General features: G+C 47.9%; 2 protein-coding genes across 5 annotated transcripts in view; one reads left to right on the top strand and one right to left on the bottom strand.

Moving 5' to 3' along the window:
* Positions 1-20,478, top strand: part of CTPS2 (CTP synthase 2) — a 126,085-nt gene that overhangs the window by 58,301 nt on the left and 47,306 nt on the right. The window lies entirely within an intron of this gene.
* Positions 3,378-9,989, bottom strand: S100G (S100 calcium binding protein G). Its single transcript, XM_047764733.1, has 3 exons — positions 9,911-9,989; positions 8,732-8,875; positions 3,378-3,629 (listed from the first exon to the last, which is right to left on the bottom strand). The coding sequence occupies exons 2-3, from the start codon at positions 8,864-8,866 to the stop codon at positions 3,525-3,527; spliced, it is 240 nt and encodes a 79-aa protein (XP_047620689.1). The 5' UTR covers positions 8,867-8,875; positions 9,911-9,989; the 3' UTR covers positions 3,378-3,524.

The following is a 20,478-nucleotide window of genomic DNA, read 5'->3' as shown; positions in this document are numbered from 1 at the left end:
ACCATGTGGGAATGTTTTAGTCACCTGACTCTGATTGGTTCGTGTTCAGTTAGCACAGGATTGAGGTCAGAGGGGACAAGAATGGAGAGCAGGCGGGGGGGAGTTAACAGAAGGGTTAACCGTAAACTCCGCAGGGGAGTTCAGTTTTAGGGGGACTTGGCTTCTTCTAACATGTAACTCTGATACTAGTTTCTTGTGTGTCCTTTCAGAGATATATATATATATATTTTTGTCTTTTGTCCTTTTAAGGCTGCACTCATGGCATATGGAGGTTTCCAGGCTAGGGGTCGAATCAAGGCTGTAGCCGCTGGCCTACACCACAGCCACAGCCACAGCCACATCCACACCAGGTCCGAGCTGCATCTGCGACCTACACCACAGCTCATGGCAACGCCAGATCCTTAACCCACTGAGCGAGGCCAGGGATCAAACCCGCAACCTCATGGTTCCTAGTTGGATTTGTTTCTGCTGCGCCACAACGGGCACTCCTAAATGTTTCTTAGGAAAGGGTGACTTCGACTTGGTTTTCAGAGTTTCTCCCATGTCTGCTGTTTCTCAGAAAATAACCAACTTAAAAGAATTAATATACCGAAGACGTATTTGAAGGTGGCACATTCTGCTCCCCCACGCGGTGAACAAGGTGGGAGAGGGGCCACGTGCCCACCTCCGAGTGCCTTCAAGCACACAGTCGAAGCTCCTGGGAAAATGACAGCAGCCCCCTTGACTGACACACACTTTGTCATTTGTTAGGTTAAAAAAATATGACTCAGAGGTAGTGCTTTTCAGGCAGTGACTCTCAACTGGACGGGGAGGCCATAGAGAATCTTTGGGAGGCTTACGTCATGTGAAACTATGCAATATGCTCATTTCCCACATTTTTGAAAGTGGAAGTAACCCCAGAGCTTTTGGATGTCAACGACAGAAAGTAAAGTGTGGCAATTTTGGCTTTAGAGCATTGAGTTTAAAAGATTTCAGTTGTTTGAAGATCGCTCAAAGGTATGGGATATTGCTCCCCATGTTACCTGAAAACGGGGTTCGCCTCTTGGTGGGTGTCAAGCCAAAAGACACAGCCAAGCCAGAGAATAGGAGAAGGAAAGATGTATCATTCCTTGCAGCAAGTAAGGAGAACAGTGGGTATCTTGCCCAAAGCAGTGTCACCTGAACAGCAAAATTGGGGAAGTTTTAAGCTAAGGGTTACATGCTTTTCATGGAAGGGGTTGGACAGAGTCTAAGCTTTAGTTGATTGAAGTCACAAAGGTCAGAAAAGGTCATCATCACCATCCCTTAGGTTCTAGTTGATCTGGTGGTTAGTGCTTCAGGCTAATCTTTACCACTGAAACAGAACTGGAAGTCTTGTGTGTGTGTGTGTGTGTGTGTGTGTCTTTTGTCTTTTTAGGGCCGCACCTGTGGCATATGCAGGTTCCCAGGCTAGGGATCGAATCGGAGCTGTTGCCGCCAGCCTACACCACAGCCACAGCCATGCCAGATCCAAGCCACATCTGTGACCCACACCACAACTCATGGCAGTGCCAGATCCTTGACTCACTGAGCAAGGCCAGGGATCGAACCCATGTCCTTGTGGATGCTAGTGGGGTTCGCTAACCACTAAGCCATGATGGGCACTCCCAGAACTGGAAGTCTTTACAGGGGATATATTACCTTTGCTACCACTTACTTCTCATGCCTGATTCAGTCATTTATTCTGCATTCTTTTGCTACTTTAAGATTATTAATTATAAGAGTTCCCCTCATGGCTCAGTGGAAACAAATCTGACTAGCATCGATGAGGACAGGAGTTTGATCCCTGGCCTCGCTTAGTGGGTTAAGGATCCAGTGTTGCCATAGCTGTGGTGTAGGCCACAGATGTGGCTCAGATCTGGCATTGCTGTGGCTGTGGTTTAGACCGGTAGCTACGGCTCTGATTCGACCCCTGGCCTGGGAACCTCCCTATGCCGCAGGTGCGGCCCTATAAAGACCAAAAAAAAAAAAAAGATGATTAATTACTGAGACCTGTTCAAGGACAAGCATTGCGGCCAGGCTTGGATCACAAAGTGGCTTAGGCCCAGAATGGCTTCTCTGTCAAGAAAGCCATGCCTGGTTTTTACTCTGTCTGCTTACACCCAGGGGGTTAAAACTGCTTTGGAGTGGATGGTGTTGGGTCCAAAAAAAATCTTACTTCATGTCAAAAGCACCAGTATGCACACAGTACATTAACAGATGTACACACAATATATATGTGGAATTAAAATTTCATTGGAGGGGCGATTGGGGAAAAAATGTTTAGCCAGGCTCATTAGGAGGGGCTCATGAATGCAAGTGTTGAGAGACGCTGTGGGAAGGGAATGTGCGCAGCCTTGATGATTTGTGGCGATTTCTTCTTGTTTTGTTTTGGTTTTTTTGTCTTTTTAGGGCGCACCCTTGGCATATGGAGGTTCCCAGGCTAGGGGTCGAGTCAGAGCTTCAGCTGCGGCCTACACCACAGCCACAGCAACGTGGGATCCGTGCCGCATCTGTGACCACAGCTCACGGCAATGGCAGATCCTTGACCCACTGAGCGAGGCCAGGGATCGAACCCGCAATCTCATGGCTTCCAGTCGGATTCATTTCCCCTGTGCCACGACGGGAACTCCTGATTTGTGGCTATTTCTGAGGAGAGGAGAGTGGCAGTCAGGATCAAGAGCTGGCTTCCAGGGCACCACTCTGGTGGCCTGGTGCGGCCAACTTGGACGAACTCGACTTTGCCATTTTAACTATCTGATAAGGGGTAGAAGAAAGGCACTCTTGTCCCTCCCCGCCACCCCCCTCCCCAGCTGGACCCAACTAATGGCCCTTGAGGGCACGCTGTTAATCGGATCCTGAGACTCTGAGCAGCCCCAGAGCTGGAGGGCCCTGTCTCCTGTCCCACAGCACATACCAGAACCAAGGCCGCCCCTCAGTAATGGAGCAGAACTGACCCTTGGTCCCAGATTCCTTCTGCTCCCCTAAAGGGTCACTGATCCCAAAGGCAAAGCTGGTGCCGAGAGATGACTTTAAAGCCAAGTGTCCCATGAAGCCTGTTTCTCACCGGCCATTGCCTAGAGTGAAATACGAGTCCACGCTGGGGTTGACGTGAGCCCTGCATGGCTGTGGAGGGAGAGCAGGGAGCGGGTTGTCTGGAAGCGGGTTGTTCTGGTGGATGGGTGGAAGGAGGGCCTTGGTTTGACTCATCAGAATTCTTTCCAAGTTTCCACCACCATCATTAGGGTCTCGGTCAAGATCGTGAAACTATTCTGGGCCTTTTTTTTTTTTTTTTTTCCTTTATAAATCTAGAAATTCGATGCATCAAATTAAATGTACATTCTCTGGTAAGGCACAGGGGTCAGTACTGGACAAAGTGAGACGTGTCTAAGGAGTTCTTTATTAATTAGACCTCACTGCTGGATCATTAGAATCACCGAGAATTCAGCAGAGACATGGGTGGTTTTGTACAGAGCAGGGCCGCATCCCTTCCAGTCCTTAAAATGGGACTGTTGCGTGTTTTTCCTTCACTGGGATATCTTTTTCACTAACACCTGGAATTCTTCAAAACTAACTTCTCCATCTCCATTCTTGTCCAGTTCCTGAAAGAGGTCATCTAGGGTTCTCGGACCCTGGTTTTAGACAAAAAGGATAAAAGAGAGGAGAGAAAATGAATCAGTTACTGCAGCACATGCTTCGAAATGAGACCTGGGTCTGTGTTTTAAGAAGGCAACGAGTTTTCAGTCACATGTTACATGAGAGTTGAAAAGCCACCTTTAGTTGTAGTATTGCTCCAGGTCATGGAACTGGCTACCCCTTAAAAGAAAAAAAGCCTATATCCTATATTTATTATTTTAAAATTGATAATGTGGGAGTTCCCGTCGTGGCGCAGCAGAAATGAATCCGACTAGGAAGCATGAGGTTGTGGGTTCAATCCCTGGCCTCGCTCCGTGGTTAAGGATCCGGCGTTGTCGTGAGCTGTGGTGTGGATTGCAGATGCGGCTTGATCTCATGTTGCTGTGGCTGTGGTGTAGGCTGGCAGCAGCAGCTCTGATTGGACCCCTAGCCTGGGAACCTCTATATGCTGCGGGTGCGGCCCTAAAAAGCAAAAATAAATAAGATGAAATAAAATAGATAATGTGTATTTTAAAATCATTGATTTCCTAGGTAATCTGAATCTGAATTCTTTCGAGAAGGCCCAGGGCTTCACTTGACTGCCAGGGCCCTGGCCCAAGGTTTCCCTGGGAGCTGCTTTGGCATCTTGCTCCAGGTCTGGGCGGCCTGTGACCTATACTGCCGCTGGCCAGCACCCACGCCCAGGCTTTTCCTTAGCCTGTGCGATTCCCCCAGCTGCCCCGTGGGGTAGATCCACTTTACTGATGAAGAAACTGAGACAGCTGCTGACTTGCCCCAGGGCCCCCAGTCAGTAAGTAGAGGGTTTGGGCTTCAAACAATGACTCTAGAGCTCAACTCCTAAATTAGCAACCACCCCGGTTTTCCCCAGGCCCTGGGTTGCCGCCCGCGTCTATGCAATGCAAGATTACTTTGCCAACCTGTGTTTTGACCCCTAAGATTCCTGCACGGACACTTAAGCACTTTGCTCTGATCGCCACCATGCAGAATCACCAGGTGGGCTTGCTGACCTTACTCAACATTGATAGGCGGTCCTACTCCCAGATTTCTGATGCCCCGGGCTTGGAGTGAGACCCGAGAATCTGTATTTCCAACAGCTTCCTGGGTGGTGTTGATGGTGCTGGTCCGGGACTGAGCACTCAGAGAGCCACTGCTTGTTACATCAGATCCCGTTCAGCCTGACTCCCTCGTGACTGACGTTCCTGTAATGACCTAAACAGACTTGATTTTTTTTTTTTGTCTTTTTGCCTTTTCTAGGGCCACCCCCGCGGCATATGGAGGTTCCCAGGCTAGGGGTCGAATTGAATCTACGCCAGAGCCACAGCAATTCGGGATCCAAGCCGCATCTGCAACCTACACCACAGCTCACGGCAACGCCGGATCCTTAACCCACTGAGCAAGACCAGGGATCGAACCCGCGACCTCATGATTCCTAATCAGATTCGTTTACCACTGAGCCACAAAGGGAACTCCCAAGCAGACTTGATTTCTGTCTCTGCTGTAGGGGCGGGAAAATTGTCCTTCTTCCCTTCTAGGTTCTGTGGCTGGTCTTTTAATTACATTGACGTAAGACAGAGTAACAGGAGAAAAGTTGAATTACGTACAGGGTACTCCATACAAATATGAGGCCCAAAGGACAGCCAGGTAACTGAGACTTGAGTAACATCCTGAGCTAAGGATACAGGGGAAGGAAGGCCATTCACAGGAAGGCAGGCATGTTTGGAAAACAGAAGTTCGGCCTGTTAAGACACATTTCTTAGGAAAAAAAAAGGAATCTAGCAAAAGCTCTTCCTGGTACAGGCTCCCCTTTGCAATGGTAATTTAGGCAGTTGAGTGGAAAGAAAAGAGCTTTCCCTGAATCTTCTGAGTTTTGATTGCTTTTAGTTCAAAGTATCTTCATGTTGAAGTGGCATTTCTCCGGGAGACTCGTTCTGAGCCTCTTCGCTGCCGTAAAATTCAAGTCTTAAAACTGTTATAACTAACTTTCAGATAAGGAGTCACTGTGGCAAAAGAGTACCTAGGAAACCTACCGAAACAACAGTTTAGTTTATAAATCAGCTTCAAATATATTTTTTTAGTAGTTCCCCTTTGAGGCTAGGGATCGAACCCACAACCTCATGGTTCCTAGTTGGATTCGTTTCTGCTGTGCCACAACGGGAACTCCTACATCAAGGTACCTTTTAACCTCTAAGATTCCTGCAAAGATACTCGGCACTTGGCTATGTTCACAAGACCAGACTGTAAGTTAGTTATTTATTCAGCATCTGTGTTGCAAATACCAAGCACTGTTTTCCTGAAGCATTTGCTAGATTCTTTTTTTTTTTTTTTGTATTCTCATTTGTTAAAGATATTATGCGGTTTTAAGAAATATTGGCTTGAACTAGTTTATCATATCTAACAAAAGAAATTATATGCCTCCCTATCATATGCGAAGTATCTTTGTGACTTTTAATTTCTCTAAGACTCTAGTGAGCATAGTCTTCAGCAATAATTATATTACAACTATCAACTGCCAACTACTCTTTACTCGCCCAAGGCTGAAATACATTTCTCAACAACAGAGGCAGCTGTATAGTGAACACATATTGTCATACGTGTCGTATTGTGATTCCAAGTTGTCTTATACTGAAATCAATGCTGTTTAAGGAAGGACACTTTTTTTTTTTTTTTTTTAATTTTAAGGACTGAGAAGGCAGCAATTTTTTGGTCCCCATTCGCTAGATTCTAAACCATACAAGGTGATGATGTACAAAGAATATAGCTCAGGAAACCTTAGAAATCCGCATGGAAATATAGTCAGTACATGACTTGGTGAAAGCTGTTAAACTTTTCAGAACTTACCGTTAGTCTTCCTCCCTTTATCCAAATTATAAGTCATATATGCTTTTTACAGAAAATACATAAAATACAGAAAAGTTCACCAATCTTACCTTTTAAAACAACCTATCAGATTATTTTTCATGTCAGATTATTTTTCTTCTTCTTCTTTTTTTTGTCTTTCTGTCTTTTCTAGGGCTGCACCTGCAGCATATGGAGGTTCCCAGGCCAGGGGTCTCATTGGAGCTGTAGTTGCCGGCCTACACCACAGCCACAGCAACGTGGGACCCGAGCCGCGTCTGTGACCTACACCATAGCTCACGGCAACGCTGGATCCTTAACCCACTGAGCAAGGCCAGGGATCGAACCCGCAACCTCATGGTTCCTAGTCGGATTCATTAACTGCTGAGCCATTCCAGGAACTCCTATTTTTCTTCTTTTGATTATTTTGTATTATTCCTACTATTATTATTTTTATTCCTTTCAGAAAAATTTAAGAGTTTTTTTTTTTTTTAAGAGTTGAATCTTTCTCAGAAACATTTGTAATTTTTATTTTTTTAGGGGGCCGTACCTGCAGCATGTGGAAGTTCCCAGGCCAGGGATCAAACCCGTGTCACAGCAGTGACCTGAGCCACAGCAGTGACAATGCCAGATCCTTAACCTACTAGGCCATGAGGTAGCCCCAGAAACATTTGTTTTTATTTTTAGTTAAGAAGTCTCTTTTTTCTGCTAGTGGCTTTCACTTTTTAAAAGTTATCATATATTTTACCTCTAAGAAAATATCAATTATTAGATCATGGAATTCAGCTACTTCTCTTTTTAGTACTAAAAATAAACCTCAGGGAAATGCTATAAAATTTGGTTGTGATGATTGTTGTACAACTATAAATGTAATAAAATTCATTGAGAAAAAAATAAAATAAAAACAAACCTCAGGAGTTGCTGATAACTCAGTGGGTTAAGGATGTGGCGTCGGTACTGCTGTGGCTTCATTTGCTTCTGTGGCTCGAGTTGGATCCCTGGCCCAGGAATTTCCATATACCATGAGCATGGCAAACAAAACAAAATCAAACCTCTGAAACCCTAAAACAGAAACCTCAACAACTAAAACCAGAAACCTTCTCACATGTCATATTGGCAGAAGGGACATTTCTGGTTAAAACCTGGGAACCAAATTCTTAAGTTAGAGCTAAATAGGAGTTCCCCCTCGTGGCTCAGTGGTTAACGAATCCGACTAAGAACCATGACGTTGCGGGTTTGATCCCTGGCCTCACTCAGTGGGTTAAGGATCCGGCGTTGGCACGAGCTGTGGTGTAGGTTGCAGGCGCGGCTCAGATCTGGTGTTGCTGTGGCTCTAGTGTAGGCCGGCGGCTACAGCTCCAATTGGACCCCTAGCCTAGGAACCTCCATATGCTGAGGGTGTGGCCCTAGAAAATACAAAAAGACAAAAAAAAAAAAAGAGCTAAATAGCAGCCAAGTCAAATGTAACAGTTTGTCTTGCACAGTCACTTGCACTTTGAAGATGATTTTTAGTTCCAACGGAACGAAGTGTATTGGAACAAAGATACTCAGCCTTTCCCTCGTCCTTGTTACCTCTAGATGCATTTTGATCTTGGCAACTCTGGGATGGTTTTGCTGAGAAACTTTATGGCTAAGTCTAAGGAAATGTAGTCCTTTCCTCAAAGTTGTTTAGCAATGCATGGTTGCTCATTAACACAAATTTAGGCACTTAACACAAATGAACACAAACGTAAATGCTTTTGAAATAGAAATGGGTGTTGCCAGAGGGCAATTTATCAGCTTGAAGCTGGTTTTCTTAACAGACTGCCACGTAAGTGCAGGTCTAGTTGAGAGATCCTACCTATAACGGAGAACCACGTCCAAGTTCAACTCCTGTAATTTTGCAGCCTCTTTGTTTTCCTAAAGCCTGGCACAGAGGTGCTGAGTCCAGGCTGGAGGCCCTGGCATGTGTGCTTAGCGACCTGCCGGTCTTCCAGGCCTAGCTTGGTCACAGCAGGATCTTCCGTTTGCTAGGGTCAAGGCTGTGGGTGATAGAAGGCTTAGCCCGTGCTTTCTAGAAGCTTGCCATCTGAAGCGTGGACGCACACATTCAAGTGCCCTCCCTCAGGGGCTGCTGGCGCCTTGGCTGCTGGGTGCTCGGCCCCAGATGGAGCTCCAATCCGTATCACAGACCTCAGTCTCCGGGCATCCTTCCCTCTCCCGCCCCTCTCCCCCCCGCCCCCCCCATCACCACCTGCCCGCAGGCTCTGTGCTTGGCACTCACTTTCAGTAAACTGGGGAATTCAGCCTGAATCAGTTGCTTCAGCTCCTCCTTCGACAGCTGGTTTGGATCCCCTTCTTTGGCTGCATATTTTTCAAAAATGCTCTTCAGTTCTGCAGGAGACTTTTGGGCACTCATTTTGGTGTCCTGTAAATGGAGAAAGACATGAACTTACCAAAAAGCCGAAGTGGGGTTTTATACTTATCATTGCCAGCTAGAGGTGAGTGCGTTGGGGGGGGGCTGTTTCCCTGGCACAGGTGAGAGAGAATAAAGAAAAGGGGAGGGTGAGGATAAAGAGGAGGAGGAGAGATGGGGCGGGGAACTGTGGGAACGACAATGCACCAGTGACTGCTCACAGCTTTTTTTTTTTCCCAGTCTTTTTAAGGCTGCATCCATGGCATATGGAAGTTCCCGGGCTAGGGGTTGAATCAGAGCTGTAGCCGCCGGCCTACACCACAGCCACGCTGGATCCGAGCCGAGTCTGCCATCTACACCCCACGGCTCAAGGCAACGCCAGATCCTTAACCTACTGAGTGAGGCCAGGGAATGAAGCCCCCTCTTGCTGGATACTGGTTGGGTTGATTACCACCGAGCCACAGTGGGAACTCCTGCTAACATCTTTAAAAAAAAAAAAAAAAAAACTTAGGAGTTCCTTTTGTGGCTCAGCAGGTTAAGAACCTGACTAGTATCCATGAGGATTCGGGTTCAATCCCTGGCCTCGCTCAGTGGGTTAAGGGTCCGGCGTGGCCTTGAGCTGTGGTGTAGATGGCAGACTCGGCTCGGATCCAGCGTGGCTGTGGTGTAGGCTGGCAGCTGCAGCTCCGATTTGACCCCTAGCCTGGGAACTTCATATGTCCCAGGTACAGCTGTAAAAAGACAAAAAAATATACATATATTTAAAATAGAAGAATCATCTTAGTACATTCAGTGTCTGTTCTTCGAGTACATCTGTTAGAAGAGAGTCTCTGGTGCCAAACGCTTTTACTAGTAACTTGGACATTCTTCACTTTTAATGTACGTGCTCTGCTCTCTGTAGGCTGTGGTCTTAAAGAAACTCGACCACAGCTTCTAGCCTCTGAAGTTACCGGTGACGTTTTTAGATGGCACAAACCCACTTTGTTCTTTCACACCGTTCTGAAAGGCAGCTGGAGGAGGTGCGGGTAGCACTCAAATCCCACTTACCTGGTTGTCCAGTTGTGCGGCAGCTGGAAGAATCAAATAGGAGTGTGAGGAGCTGAGCAGGATCCTGCGACTTTTATAGTCTTTGCAGACACACCACCCTGATTATGAAATTTTCCTTTTGTTTGCCATTTAAGGGTAATTATTAATGATTTTTGAAACCTAAGCTTAAGACTGCATGAACTTCATAATTAAGGGCAAGATCCAATAAAGGGCCACCTCCCCAGTTGCTTAATGGGTCAGAGTCTCAAGAGTCAGTTTGCATTCTTTACCCCTTAGATTATATTTTCCTTCCAATATGGAATTAGGATATTTGCTCACTGTTGACGGTTCAGAAAGCTCAAATATGGAGGGCTGGGTCTTTCAATTTAGTTGCATATTTAGGCTTGAAAAAAAAAATTTTTTTCCCATCAAGAAAAAAAAAGCTGAAATAGATGATCAAATACTACACAGCTTTAAAAATTTCCACATAGCTTTTTTAAAGAAAAATTTTTTTTTCGTCTTTTTGTCCTTTTAGAGCCACACCCATGGCATATGGAGGTTCCCAGGCTAGGGGTCGAATCGGAGCTGTAACCACCAGCCTACACCACAGCCACAGCAATGCCAGATCCGAGCCACGTCTGCGACCTACACCACAGCTCAACAGCAAAGCTGGATCCTTAACCTATAATCGAGGCCAGGGATCAAACCCACAACCTCATGGTTCCTAGTCAGATTGGTTAACCACTGAGCCATGACGGGAACTCCAAAAATTGCCGTATAGCTTTTGAAGTCCTTCTGATGTTTTGTACCTCTTCGGTACTTAAATATTTGGATAACTAAATGAATGAATAAAGTATCATTGGGAAGCAGGTTTAAGAAGTGAGGGGAAGATGCACAGTAATTGGTGGCTTTATGTGGCAAAGCAAGACGGCCAAGTCGCATGGTCATTTTTCAACTTCTTCATTATTTGTTCTTCCCATATGTGCTTTTTATTCCTTATTGCTTTTTCTTGCCAAATCTATTTTGTTAATCATTCTAAAAACCTGTGAAAGTACTTGACTTACTTTTATTCCGTTGGAAATACTTCAAACTTTTGGAACTGCCAGCATTTAAAATTGGAGACTAAATTTATTTCTCTTGAAAAGAGTTCCATGAAAGAATTAGGACATTTCCAGGGAACATTGATCCAATACTGACTGTAACTCCCCAGAAGGGGTTCCAGGTGAACTTTAAAGCACTCATCAACAGCTTTTATTTTTATTTTATTTTATTTTTGGTCTTTATTTTTTCAGGGCCTCACCCGTGACATATGGAGGTTCCCAGGCTAGGAAGCTGTAGCTGCTGTCCATCTCCACAGCCACAGCCACGCCAGATCCACCTGCACCACAGCTCATGGCAACACCAGATCCTTAACCCACTGAGCAAGGTCAGAGATCAAACCCGTGTCCTCATGGATACTAGTTGGGTTTGTTACAGCTGAGTCACAATGGGAACTCCATCAGTAGCTTTTAAACACTCGTACGCGTCCACACCATTTTGTTTTTTGGCTGCGCCAGTGGCATGAGGCAGTTCCTGGGCCAGGGATCAAACCTGTGCCCCAGTAGTGACCTGAGCCACAGCAGTGATACCACTGGGTCCTTAACCTGCTGAGCCACTGGGGAACTCCCACATCCACAATTTTTATGGACCTTTTCTATTTTTATTTAATTTTCTATAACCTTTCATTATATTACATACAAATTCAGGACTAAAATATTGACTCTATTTCTCTCTGATGTTTTTCGGTTCTAAAATTCCAAGTTGTTATTTACTTTGGAGAGCAAATGTGAAATCTTAGACATAGAGTTCCTTAAAAGCTCTCACCGATCCTGAGCCCTGACAGTTGCCTGCACCTTAGCTGTCTTGTCTATGTTATTCTCACTTTTATTGCAGATTATTTAACTTGGTATGCATCAGTACTGACTAGGTATGAACTCACTTTTTAAAGTAAAGATAGGCATTTTGCTTTTAGTTGTAAAATTTTATAGAAAAGCATTCTGTTTTTGGCAATGTCTTTTGATCAAGATTTTAGAGAAGTTCTTGTGTTTTTAGATTTATGCTCTGTTTAATCTGAGGAAGGAAGCTTTTGTTGAATAGTCATAACAAGAAATATCTTTTTCCTCCAACACTTTTTTTTTTTTTTCTATTTTAGGTCCACACCCGTGGCATATGGAGGTTCCCAGGCTAGGGGTCTAATTGAAGCTATTGCCGTCAGCCTACACCACAGCCACAGCAATGCCAGATCCTTAACCCACTGGGCAAGGCCAGGGATCGAACCCGCATTCTCATGGATGCTAGTCAGTTTCCTTTCTACTGCGCCACGATGGGAACTCCCCTCCAACACCTTTTAAAAAAAATTTCAGGGGTTCCCATCATGGCGCAGCGGAAACGAATCCAACTAGGAACCATGAGGTTGAGGGTTTGATCCCTGGCCTCGCTTGGTGGGTTGAGGATCCGGCATTGCCGTGAGCCGTGGTGTAGGTCGCAGATGCAGCTGGGATCTGGCCTTGCTCTGGGTCTGGCGTAGGCCATCGGCTACAGCTCCGATTTGACCCCTAGCCTGGGAAGCTCTGTGTGCCATGCGTGCGGCCCTAGAAAAAACATTAAAAAAAAAATTTTTTTTTTCAAACCTACAGGAAAGTTGCAGGAAAAGTCAATGAATACTGACCCACCTTTTGCCCAGATTCACTAATCGCTAACATTTCCACGTTTGCTTTCTCTATGGACAGACTTCCACCCCCCATTTGAGAATCAGTTACAGACATTCAAACACGTCCCCCTAAATAGCTCAGCATTTTATCTTCTAAGGACAAGGACATTCTCCTACACAACCATTATGCCGTTATCACAGCCCGTGTTCAAATCTCCCCAATTGTGAAATAGCATCTTAAATCACCTGTTCTCTCAAATTAACCACTGGTGAGCTGAGATCAACAACAGCAGTTGTTTTATTTCTTGCCTGTTTTGAAGAAACGATTTTAATTAGTATATACCATCTTAATAACAATGTAATATATAACTATGCTTTTAATGTCTATGTTATATGCCATATGTTATATATAACACATGACATATATTGTATATATACACCTGTGTGAGCACGTGTGTATATAAAATTAATGCCAAGAAACACATGTGAAACAGTAGTGGTTAACAGTCTTTTAGGCCACTCGTTTCCAGTTCGAGGGCTGACCTCCGATTAAAACAGGCCCTGTGCTGCTTGTTGTCAGAAGTTAGGCTGTGGTACATGCTAGCTGAAGTGGAAAAACACCCTGTCTGTCTTCTTAGATTTTCACTTACTCACATCTGGCAGTCACATCTCTCGTCTCTTATTTTTCTTGTTACCTGTAGACTCGGGCGTGCCGTGGGAAACACAAAATCCGCCAATAGATATTCTCATGAAACATTAACTACAAATAGTTGGAAATGGGCGATAAATACAGGGCGTGTTCAAAAGAGTGCATTTTGAAACCAGAGAAGGGGAAAAAATGACCTGTACCAGATTGGTAATGGAAAAAAAGGAGAGGCAAAGGTTCTTTCACCTCGCTGGGCAATTGCTTGATCTTTGGACAGACTTCGGTTTTTCCTAGGAAAGCCAAGAGTCATTTATTTGACAAGCTCAGGGTACCACAGGCCTCCCTGGCCGGTCACACTTCTCGAACCACAGCAGCCATGCCTCGAAAAGCACCTGGGGAAGAGGGTGCAGTGTCCGCAGCCAGGCCCTGCGGAGCCAAATGGATGTCAGATGCCGTCTGTGGCTTCATGTTGTCGTTGATACTGAGCTTCCAGAGAGATCCTGACTGCTTAAGCGCTGCTCTCCCTAAAAGGGACCCCCCTCCCCACCGAATTCACTTTCCTCTGCCCCCGGGGGCGCCTGAGTTTGCAGGGCCTCCTAACTGTACCCGCGCCTCCTGCAGGCTGCTGCTCCCTGTGGGCGGTGCGCTGCACCCAGCCTGTCACCTCCAGAAACCCTCACAGCACCCCTGCGAAGTGGATGCTGCTGTCACCTCCCGTCTATAGAGACGGTCAGGGACCCATTCAGTTACATCATTGGGGAGTGGCAGAGCCGGGGCCCAAATGCAGGGCCAGCCTGCACCCTCAGCCACCAGGCCTCCTGCCTTGTCCCGGGGGCAGGGCTTCTGTGAGGAGAGCTGGTCCACGGGAGTGTGAGGCCCAGAGGCAGGACAGACATGGGTGTCCCGGCCATGCCTGAGGTGTATGAATGTTCTTTTCTTGATAGAAATAACATCAACCTTCTCTTACTGGTGGAAAAAAAACAAATTTAAAAAAACAAGGAGGAGTTCCCGTTGTGGTGCAGCAGAAACGAATCCGACTAGGAACCATGTGGTGGCGGGTTCGATCCCTGGTCTTGCTCAGTGGGTTAAGGATCTGGCGTGGCTGTGGCTGTGGTGTAGGCCGGCAGCTGTAGCTCCGATTGGACTCCTAGCCTGGGACCCTCCATATGCCACAGGTGTGGCCCTAAAAAGCAAAAACAAACAAACAAAAAACAAAAGCAAGGAAATGTATGCGTATCTGTAGGACCGCTCAGTGCTTTCACCATTGTGGGTTCCGTCCTTGCGCTGCCCCTGTGCTGCAGGTCAGGAACGAAGGGCCCTGCATCAGCTGAGGGGGGCCCCGCTTCCCCCCCAACCCCGCACCTTGGTTTCAGAGACCCTCCCCTCCTCTTAGGCCCAGCAACCAGTCCTTCGGGCTCCTCTGTTAGGTTTTGATTAAAATCCAGGGAGATTCAACGACGGACACGTGTTCCCAGCCTGCCACTGTGCCGGACCCTGGTGCAGCTGGAGATGATGTAGTCGTCGTGCGTGAGGAGCCCCGGGTTTAGTTTCTGAGAGGAGGTGCGTAGGTGGGAGAATGGACGTTAAAGCTGTCCACGACATTTTTTCTTATTTTTGTCTTTTTGCCTTTTGGGCCGCACCCGTGGCATATGGAGGTTCCCAGGCTAGGGGTCGAATTGGAGCTGGAGCCACCGGCCTACACCACAGCCACAGCAACTCGGGATCCGAGCCGCGTCTGCAACCTACACCACAGCTCACGGCAACGCCGGATCCTTAACCCACTGAGCAAGGCCAGGGATCAAACCCGCAACCTCATGGTTCCTAGTCGGATTCGTTAACCACTGCGCCACGACGGGAACTCTTCAAAGCTGCACACGATAAAGGACTGTATTAGTCTCCTACCACTGCCGTACCAGAGATCCACCAACCCAGTGACAGATTATTTTCTTACAGGCCTGGAGCTCAGAAGTGGGTCAGCAGGGCTGCATTTCTGCTGGCCGTGCTAGAGCGGAATCTGTGTCTTTGCCTGGTGCAGCTTCTAGAGACTGTCCGCCCTTTCCTTCAGCTTCCAAGCCTCCCGTTCTCGCTCCTGCTTGCTCTGACCTCTGCTGCGTTGTCACATCTCCACCTCGGATTCTGACCCTCTGCTTCCTCTTCTGAAGACCCTCTGGTGGCATTGGGAGTTCCCGTGGTGGCACAGTGGTTAACGAATCCAACTAGGAACCATGAGGTTGTGGGTTCGATCCCTGGCCTCGCTCAGTGGGTTAGGGATCTGGCGTTGGCGTGAGCTATGGTGTAGGTTGCAGACGCAGCTCAGATCCAGCTGCCTTTGGCTACAGCTCCGATTCGACCCCTAGTCTGGGAACCTCCGTGTGCCACGGGAGCAGCCAAGAAATGGCGAAAAACAAACAAACAAACAAGCAAAACCTCCTCTGGTTGCATTGGGTCCAACCTGATGAGCCCCAGATAATCTTCCCATTGCCAGAGCCTTCATTTGAGCAGGACGGGGACATCTTCGGGGGGCCGTGATTTAACTTACCTCCTATTGAAAACGAGTTTCCGTGGTGTGGGTCATTTGTTTGGTCGGGTGAGCACAGCAGTGGCACTGAGTCCGGGGCAGTCAGGAGAACTGGGGGTGCCCCTAAGTCTCGAGCGCTGTCTCAGGGCCAGGAGTGGAGAGGCACTATGTGTGTGGTGGGATTGAGGGGACAGGAGCAGAGGCGCCTTCGGCCGTGGAACCTTCTAGCTGAGGGAGAAAGCACGGGTTAGCGTGTGTAGGGGGAGCATAGACGGTTCCTGAACGAGGCGGATCCTGAGCGCTGCACGGGAGGGTTTAGACTTAATCTGCGGTGACGGAGGCCCCCGTAGCTGGCCAGCCGTGTGCCACAGTATTGGGTGACATAATAGCGATAGAAACTGGGTTCATACTTTGTGCTCAACTTGATTAGGACTCGTAGAGCATCCACATCAGAAGCAGCACAGGGAAACCTAATGGACGGGAGGAAAGGCCCGCATTGGGGAAATGCGTGTAAGGAACACTTGAGGAATATCCTAGACCATCTCCGGGAATCTCTGTGTGCGTGTCGCCTAAGAGATGGGACGTGGTATGCTGGGGGGCTCCGCTTCCCTAGGGTCCCCAAATGCAGTGCCCCCAGTCCAGGGACAGGAGGGAAGCTGGTGTGACGAGGCTCCTCCGGCAGAAAGGGCAGAGGCTCCCGCTCCCCACCTCGGGGCCATTGGAGAATTTCGTCTTTGATAAGAGAACCCGACTCCCATCGCCTGTTGAGGGGACGCCTGACGTCTTGAACCCATTGCACTGTAATTGTGGGCCGCAGAAACTTTGGCAAAGGTTAATTAGGGCCGTGTTTATCCTTACGTGGTGCTTTTACATCTCCTAAAGCGTTATCACCACCCATATTCGTTACTTATTGATCATTTTTTATTTTTCTTCTGCTCTGTGGCTTGGTTCCAAGAAAGGACAAGTCTGTAGTGGGGATTGGATGACAGCTTGTATTTAGGCAAAAGCAGACCGGGCTGAGGTGATTCTTTGGCCTTGGCAGAGGCATTTTCCTCTTCAATGCAAAAGCTAGGGTATTTTGGAGCTGTGGCGATTGAAGCTAAGGCACACCTGAGGTTCTTTTCTTTAACCACGCCGCCGCCGGCAATGATAACAGTTAGCTTTTGAAACAGTGCTGTTCTCCTATCATGGGCCTTTTGTGAAAGGAATGCCAGAACAGAGGCGTTTCCCCTCATTTTGTTGCTGGATCAGACTGCTGGTAACCCGAGAGGCAGTCCTGTTGCCATCCTTAGAGTAGCAGGACCGCCTGACTGCTCTGCAGGGGAGGTGGGTGGGCCAGGCTTGGCCGAAAAGGCCCCCGTGTTCCCCGCCTTCCGCAGCCACCCGCTCCCAGCGTGTTTGGGTTCCACCAGCTGGCGCCTGGCCTGGCCGTTCTTCCGCTGAGTGTGCAGTGGGCGTCTCTGGCTGAGGGCTCCTTGCTCCGCTTTGCTCCTTCCACCTCCATGCAGGGCACCATTCGGAGTTGGACAGCAGCTTCCCTCTGCTCCCCCGTCCTTGCCCTAACACTGTCTCTGCCTCCGATGGTTTCCGTGCCAGCAGGCTTTAGTCAGAGCATCACCATGGCTGTTACACCTTGGGATTCCGGTCTGTGCTATCATTTCAGGAGGGGGTCGTGTTTATTGCTTCGGCAACCAGCAGGGATAATGTGAATTCATACCCTAGTGGGAAAGCCTACACAATGGATTTCACTATTTGGGCCTTCAATTTGTGTTTTCGTTAAAGTAATATTATGTTTAAAGTCGAAAAAGCCAGCAGTTCCGAAAGGCCCCCTAATGAAAAAATTCAGTAATCCCCCCACTCCTGTCTCCCACCCTCAACTCTTAGAGCTGTTTCTCCTGATAGTTCCCTCCAGGTTTCTAAATAATACTCTCATATTGGCCTTTCGGGAATTTCCAGACGGCCCCTGTGTTGGAGGAGGAGGTAAGATCCTTAGGCAGCCCTGTGTCCACTTCCTGTAGCTTTGGAGATATTTCTTTTGGAAGTATTTTCTGGCCTTGGGTTTGTCGGGTTCATCCCAAGCAAGCAGTAAGGCACGTTTCCTGTTCTTGGTTGGGTCATTTGACTCCATTCTCAGTGGTTCATACCAGAACATTCCTTGAACTCCAAACATGCAACTGAACAAGCTGCATTAAAAGATTCTTCCTGCGTGGAAACCCCCAGTGCAGTAGGGAAGGGTGGCCTGCAGCATCGCAGCCCACTTAAAGAAGAGAGCAGGGGAGTTGGCTGCGGTGGTCTTCCGAAAGGGCTGAGGTTGTCTTCAGCTGAGGGGGAAACTGAGGCCGTGCATAAACCCAGGACTTCTCACGAATCTGTGGCAGGTAGCATAGTCTTATCTGCCCTTTCTTGGAAACTACATAGGAGCGGAGCATTTACAAGCAATTCAGCTTTCTGAGTTGGAAGCTGATGCCCTCTCTAACCTCACTCCCATAATACTTAATCTAGCCATAATCAGCCGACCCAGGGGTGTAGTCAAATTTTTTCTCTCCAGCCCTTCCACTCAGTGACTCTGGGGCCGCAGGGTTCAAATGGCTCAGAAGGTTCTTCTGGGGGCACTGATAAGATCCGACAAGTTCTTGGAAAATTCCAGTAGTCATGGATTCCTATAGAGCAATATGCGGCAGTTAGGGTATAGAAAAAACAAGGAAAGAAAGGTTTTATGAGCGGAAACTTGAGCAATTCCATTAGAACAGGTTAACTCACCCACTGTACTCTGTTCTAACAACTTAAAAAAAAAAAAAAGGGTGAAACAGAAGCATGAGATCGTCGGGAACCAAACTGAGAAAGCAGAGCAATGGCCAGCAAGAACGGGCTTTTCATAAAAACCACACGTTTCTGCATTTCCGTGGATTAATCTTAAATGGGAAATTATTTGCTCTGGGTTCATTCCATCAGCGATGCATTCATTCAGTGCATTCCCGACGCCGGTGCCTCGGTGCTCAGGGCTGGGACTGCCGCGGTGTGGAAGAGCACAAGGGGCCGGCGCTCTCAGGATTCACAGTCGTGCACAGAAAGCGCTCTACACGCACAAACTGAGGGCAGCACCGAGGTGGGGAAGGTGTTGATAGAGGACCCTGACTGCGCTCTGGCGTCAGGAAATAGCCACTCCCAGAGAAGAGCTTAACGTTAAGGAGGGTTTGGAGTTCCCGTCGGGGCTCAGTGGTTAACGCATCCCACTAGGAACCATGAGGTTGCGGGTTCGGTCCCTGGCCTTGCCCAGTGGGTTAAGGATCCGGTGTTGCCGTGAGCTGTGGTGTAGGTCGCGGATGCAGCTCGGATCCCGCATTGCTGTGGCTGTGGTGTAGGCCGGCGGCTACAGCTCTGATTCGACCCCTAGCCTGGGAACCTCCATGTGCCGAGGGAGTGGCCGTAAAAAGACAAAAAAAAAAAAAAAGTTGAAGGAGGGTTTAATTTAGAAAAGAGAGTAGGGGAGTGGGAGATTTTCCAAGTCCCCATAGTGGGCGGAAAAGAAGATGCCCCTGAGAAGCTGAGGGAAGGCTCGGTGACCAGAGCTCAGGGTGGGAGGGCAAAGGCATGGCAAGTGAGGCTGAAAAGCCAGGCTGGGCCAGAGCCCCGCAGTCAAGGATTTCAAGCTGGAGAGAAATATCACCACCTCTGTGCCTGCAGCACGCGGGGTGGCGGGGGCGCTGTGAACACGGGGCTCAGCTCGCACCGTAAGCTCTGGCCGCAGCCTGGTGAGGGGCTGTGGATGGATGCAGGATGTCGGGAGCAGATAAATGGATGGGACTTGACACACTGGATATTAGGGATGGGGAGAGGGAGAGATCCAGGGTGGTGCTTAGGTTTCTGACCTATCGAATGTGCTAGAATGGGTGATTTTTTTTGTCTTTTTGTCTTTTTAGGGCTGCACCCGCGGCATATGGAGGTTCCCAGGCTTGGGGTCGAAGGGGAGCTACAGCTACACAGGATCCAAGCCGTGTCTATGACCTACACCACAGCTCAGGGCAATGCCGGATCCCCAACCCACTGAGCGAGGCCACGGATCGAACCGGCAACCTCATGGTTCCTTATCAGTTTCGTTAACCACTGAGCCGAGATGGGAACTCCGATTGATTTTTTTTTTAAAGGAATCCTTCTAAATGATTTTCTACAAATAAGTACAGCCGGCCCTCTGAGTCCATGGGTTCGGCATTCATGAATACTGCCAGCAGACTGTCCTGTGCTGTTTTATATAAGGGATTGGAGCATCCGAGGATTTTGGTACCTGCAGGGGTCCTGGAACTCATCCCCCATGGATCCCAGGGGATGGCTGTCCTTTTGGTTTACTTTTCCAGAATGGACAGATTTGCCCGTGGAAAATCTTTGGGGAATGAAGTGGGCAGTAGGAGAGGGTTGTTATTATGGGTAAAGACCAAAGCAGAAGGTCCCAGAAGGCCAGAACTTGAAGTGTGAACATTGCCTGGAACTGACAGTTTGAGTAATGACAGGAGGAAGGTCATAAAGATGCTCCTGATACATTTTTTTTTTTTAACCTGTGATTTGAATGAAAGATGAGAAGCAGAGACGAAAAGGCAGCACACCGTGAGGAGTGTAGAAAAGCGTGACGGTACTTGAATAGGAAAATGGGAAGGAACCATCAGATTTTATTGTTTAGGGAACATCCTTACCCAGTGAGCATTCCCCTAAAGGTCACGCTTGAATCTGGGGAAATGACATTT

Source organism: Phacochoerus africanus, chromosome X (genome assembly GCF_016906955.1).
Source record: "Phacochoerus africanus isolate WHEZ1 chromosome X, ROS_Pafr_v1, whole genome shotgun sequence".
In the NCBI taxonomy this organism is placed as follows: Eukaryota; Metazoa; Chordata; class Mammalia; order Artiodactyla; family Suidae; genus Phacochoerus; species Phacochoerus africanus.
Note: the sequence above shows the minus strand (reverse complement) of the source record. Positions and strands in the feature narration are given on the sequence as shown.

What these genes read in the sequence shown, in the direction of transcription:
- S100G (XM_047764733.1), bottom strand. Translation starts at nt 8,866, where the DNA reads ATGAGTGCCCAAAAGTCTCCTGCAGAACTGAAGAGCATTTTTGAAAAA. An exon ending in AATTCCCCAGTTTACTGAAA is followed by an intron (nt 3,630 to 8,731) that starts GTGAGTGCCAAG and finishes GTCTAAAACCAG; the next exon opens with GGTCCGAGAACCCTAGATGA.